The sequence below is a fragment of the Amphiprion ocellaris genome, chromosome 18 (assembly GCF_022539595.1).
Source record: "Amphiprion ocellaris isolate individual 3 ecotype Okinawa chromosome 18, ASM2253959v1, whole genome shotgun sequence".
Taxonomy (NCBI): domain Eukaryota; kingdom Metazoa; phylum Chordata; class Actinopteri; family Pomacentridae; genus Amphiprion; species Amphiprion ocellaris.
This window is the reverse complement of record NC_072783.1, coordinates 16,888,145-16,892,370: the sequence shown is the minus strand read 5'-3', so window position 1 is coordinate 16,892,370 and position 4,226 is coordinate 16,888,145. Positions and strand designations below refer to the sequence as shown.

Below are 4,226 nucleotides of genomic sequence, written 5' to 3'. Positions count from 1 at the left end.
CTGTCTTCTGTTTCTGTTTTCTGCTGCTACAGTTCATGGTTCTCGCTCTGCACATTCACATACTTCACCTCCATTTCTGTCTTTTCTTGCTCCAATTATTTTTTCTTGTCCTGGAGTCTTTTATTTTCTTCTTCTATTTTTTTCTTTTCTTCCTCCAGTTCATCAATCTTTCCCTGGATTTCGAGTTTTTTTTTTGCTCCAGGATCTCGCTCATCTCTAGTTTTGTCTTCATGTCTTTTTTCACTTTTTTCTTCTCCTCTTTCATCTTCAGATAAGCCTCCTTCATTTTCTCTTTCACCTCATCCAGTTCTTTTTGTTTCTCGTCCAGAATCTTCCTCTGTTCCTCCATTTCTGACTTCTCTTTGTTGACTTCAACATTCTGAGCTTCTAAAACTTTCCGAGTCTCTTCAAGTTCTTTCTTCTCAGCTTGACATTCTTTCTTTATCTCCTCTGATGCTTTTTTTGGTTCTGCAGCTGTTTTCTGTCGTGCTCCAGCTCCTCCTTGACGTCTTGCAGCTTATAGGTCTTCTGCTCGAGCTGTTTCATGTTTCTCTGCACTTCATTTTTCAGCTTGAGAAGTAAGTTCTTCTCTTTTTGCAGATCTTTTCTCTGCTGCTCGAGTTCTCTCTTACTTGTCTGGACTTCTTTTTTCTGCTTGTCCAGACACATCTTTCCTTCTTGAAGCCCTTTGTCCTTCTGCTCAATTGCTATCCAGTTTATCAGGACTTCTTTTTTCTGTTTTTCAAGAAAGATCTTTTCCTTGTGCAGATCTTCGCTCTTCTGCTTGAGCTCTTTCTGGTTTGTCTGGAGTTTTTCTTGTTGTTTCTCCAGAAAGATCTTCTTTTCTTGCAGATCTTTGTCCTTCTGCTCCAGCTCTGTCTGGTGAGTCTGGAGTTCTTTCTGTTGTTTCTCCAGAAAGATCTTTTCCTCATGCAGATCTTTTGTCTTCTGCTCGAGCTCTTTCTTGGCTTTCTGAACCTCTTTTCTTTCCTCATCAAGGGCTTTTTTCTGCTCTTGCAGCTCTTTGCTGTCCTCCAGAGATTTGCCTTCATCTCTCTGCAGGTTCTGGGCAGCTTTGAGAGTAACAGAGAGACTCTGGTTCTCCTTTTCGAGTTTCAAGATCTCTCTGTCTTTGAGTTCTAGCTGCTCTTGAATTTCATCGACATCGTCCATGTAGTCTCCCTAACTCATGGACAACCTTTTCATGTTCTCAAAGGAAACCTCAAAGTCCTGTTGTTCATCAGACTCGATGGTGTTCTCGGCCGGTTCTTCGGCCTCCTTGCACTCTCTGAGCTGCATTTCCAGGACTGAGATTCTCTCCTCGTTCTGCTGGCGTTCATCCTGTAGCTCCTTCTCTTTCTCCAGCAGAATCTCCTGCAGGTGCTCGATCCTGGCCTTAGAGCTCAGCATCTTGAAGGAGTACTGCTGGATCTCAGTGATGAGCTCCTTGATTCGAATGCTCATGTTGTGGTTGTGCTCTCCCAGGTAGTCGGTTTCTTCCTGAGAGGCACCACTAGAGCCATGGGGCCCCGCCGGGCGAATTTCTCATGGGTTGTCATGGTGATGGTTCGGCCCACGGTAAGTAGTGCCTCCTCTGCACTTGGGATTGTAAGCGTTGGCCATAGTACCAGAAAAGTTCAACAGTGGTGTTGAATAGAAAGAAAATGTGACAACTGCAGTAGTTGTAGGTGATTGTAGAAGTTGTGGATTCTTTGAGAACACCGAAGTTCTGGAAGACAGTCCAAGGTTTTGCTGGTTTGGTGAGGTTTCACATCGTATTGTAACTAGTATATTACACTGTTGCATTTTTACTCCTCCAAGGAACGCGGTGGAGTTATGTGATAATCAGTGTGTGTTTGTCCTTTTGTGAATCCGTCTGTCTGTACGCAACATTATTCGAAAATGGAATCACGGATTTGGATGAAATTTTCAGGGAAGGTCAGAAAGGACACAAGGACAATCTCATATGATTTTGGCAGTGATGCGGCTTATAGATTTGTGAAGGATTTCCGTATCATTCCGAGATAGTTGCACGGCATCACTGAAACTGTGACAACAAGTGAACGCTACTTCAGCTGCCTGCTGACGATCACATGATTGCGATGCTGCTACAAATCCACTGGCACTTATATGTCGGAAATGATACAAGGAATGATTAAATTGTGGGGGTGTTTCGTAGTCCCATCAATTCCCACCGCCCGCTACATATTTAGGTTACGCGATTTGGTGTCTGTACATAGTGTACGCATACATAACATACACCTGTCCTCAGCGCAAGGTCATTTTTTTGTTAAAGATTTCATCTGTTGGAAATGATACAAAAACTGAGCAGCCTTGGCAGAGTACTGCGCTCTCCGAGTGCTTTTCTTGTTGCTCCCTGTGACTCCTCCAAATCAGAATTTATGACCAGTAGAAGTATTTGGAGAGTCGGAGAGACCTATCTGCAAACTTGCATGAGGTTCATAAGGTTATACCATAAAATATTAGCAACACTGATATTTGATCAATAGAAAACACCAGCATATATTTTCTCCTGAAATAAATCAAGGAGAATGTAATTTGAGAACGTGTGAAAATGCACTTCTAATATAGGCACATTCTGATGTTCAACTCACACAGTCTCATAGAGAGGCAGATGGACACGAAATGGAGACCTTGGTGCAACAACCTGCTGTAATGCTAATAATACTTTACAGTAACAAAAAACAAAACCATAAGGTTTAGGTGAGAAAATGTTTAGGAAGATGTGTTCAACACAGGTTATTTATTCTTCACCAAGTACAGGTATCAGTTATATCATCCATAGCTAATGTTAACTCTAATGTTTGCTAAAAATCATATATTAATATCCTAGCATGTTTGATACTATCAGAACAGCATAATGAGTCTGTGAGCAGTTTGGGGCATTTCAGAATGGATTTGTAAACCTCTCGCATAACCAGTTAATTTGGGCATAACATCTGCTTAGGCCAAGATCCCAGACCAGATTGTTATGTTCTCTTTATGATCTTTATGGATGGGCCACACAGCTGAGTGGCAGCTGCTACACATAGCCGTCATATCCTCTAATGCTGTTTTTACTTGCATTAAGACACTAGTTCATTGACTGAAACTTGGGGAACAGAGATTCAATGAGGGATCTTGCCCAGCCACCTATCTGAAATGGTTTGTCCAATAAGATAGCACCACTGTCAGTCTCAGCTTGGACAAAAATTCATTTTTACACTGTTTTGTCTCAGTTTCAGTGAAGGAGGAATGGGAATTTTATGCCAAGACTGGCCAAGATTACAACTGCAGGTGTATCACTAGATTTTTCTGTTTACTGTGTGATTTATTTATTTGCATCATTATGATTGGATTTAAAATGTCCTGCTTTAAATGTAGCCATTAACTTCACTCTTTTCCAATCTGAACGGTTTATCCGTTTATTTTTATGTGGCTAAAGACACCCTCTCTACTTTTAAGATTAGGCTCAAAACTTTCCTCTTAGTTAAAGTTTATAATTCGGGCTGCTCAGGATCACCTCGACTGTTCCTTAGTTATGCTGCTATAGGTTTAGACTGCAGGGGATTCCGATGATGCACTGGGCTCTTCTCGTCTACTCTCCTCCTTTCTCCTTTACTCACCATACAGTTATATGCCATCATTGCTGCTATACACTCTGTGCCCTCACTGCAGGTATCTGTGAACCTGGAGCTATATGATTATGATTTGTATTTGCTGGCCTCATCAACTTCCCCAGTGTTTATCGTTCTCCTTTTTGCTATTTGTCTGGTTTGTCTCCCTCCTTGAGTCTCATCCCACCTAGTTAAAGCAGATGGCCATCCTCCCTGATTCCCCTGGATGTTTCTTCCCTCAAAATGAAGTTTTTTTTCATCCCAGTCACCAAGTGCTGCTCAAAGGGAATCATTTCTCTAATATAATATAGGCCTTGACCTTGCTATGTGAAGTGCCCTGAGCTGATATGTTGTGAATTTCTGCTACATAAATAAAACTGAATAAATAGAATATAGCATCAGGATCCTAAATGGTGTGGCCCTGTACCAAAAGAAAGCAATGACTCATGCAGTATAGCACAGTAAATCTTTATTTCTAGTGCAGACAACACACAGTGCTCAAATACTGTTGGTGCTCCCCGTGTCTTACAAGGTGGCCATTTGTTTCTTTACACTGCTGAGAAAATATCCACTATAGAAGTGAGAAATAAAAAAATCCCCTCCCCTATT

At 41.5% G+C, this 4,226-nt stretch overlaps 1 protein-coding gene across 1 annotated transcript; it reads right to left on the bottom strand.

Annotated features, from left to right (window-relative positions):
• Nucleotides 1-278: 278 nt before the first annotated feature.
• LOC118470576 (golgin subfamily A member 6-like protein 7) lies at nucleotides 279-1,198 on the bottom strand. The gene has a single exon (XM_035950019.2). It carries the CDS (start codon nucleotides 1,171-1,173, stop codon nucleotides 442-444), a length of 732 nt encoding a protein of 243 aa, XP_035805912.2. The 5' UTR covers nucleotides 1,174-1,198; the 3' UTR covers nucleotides 279-441.
• Nucleotides 1,199-4,226: the final 3,028 nt, after the last annotated feature.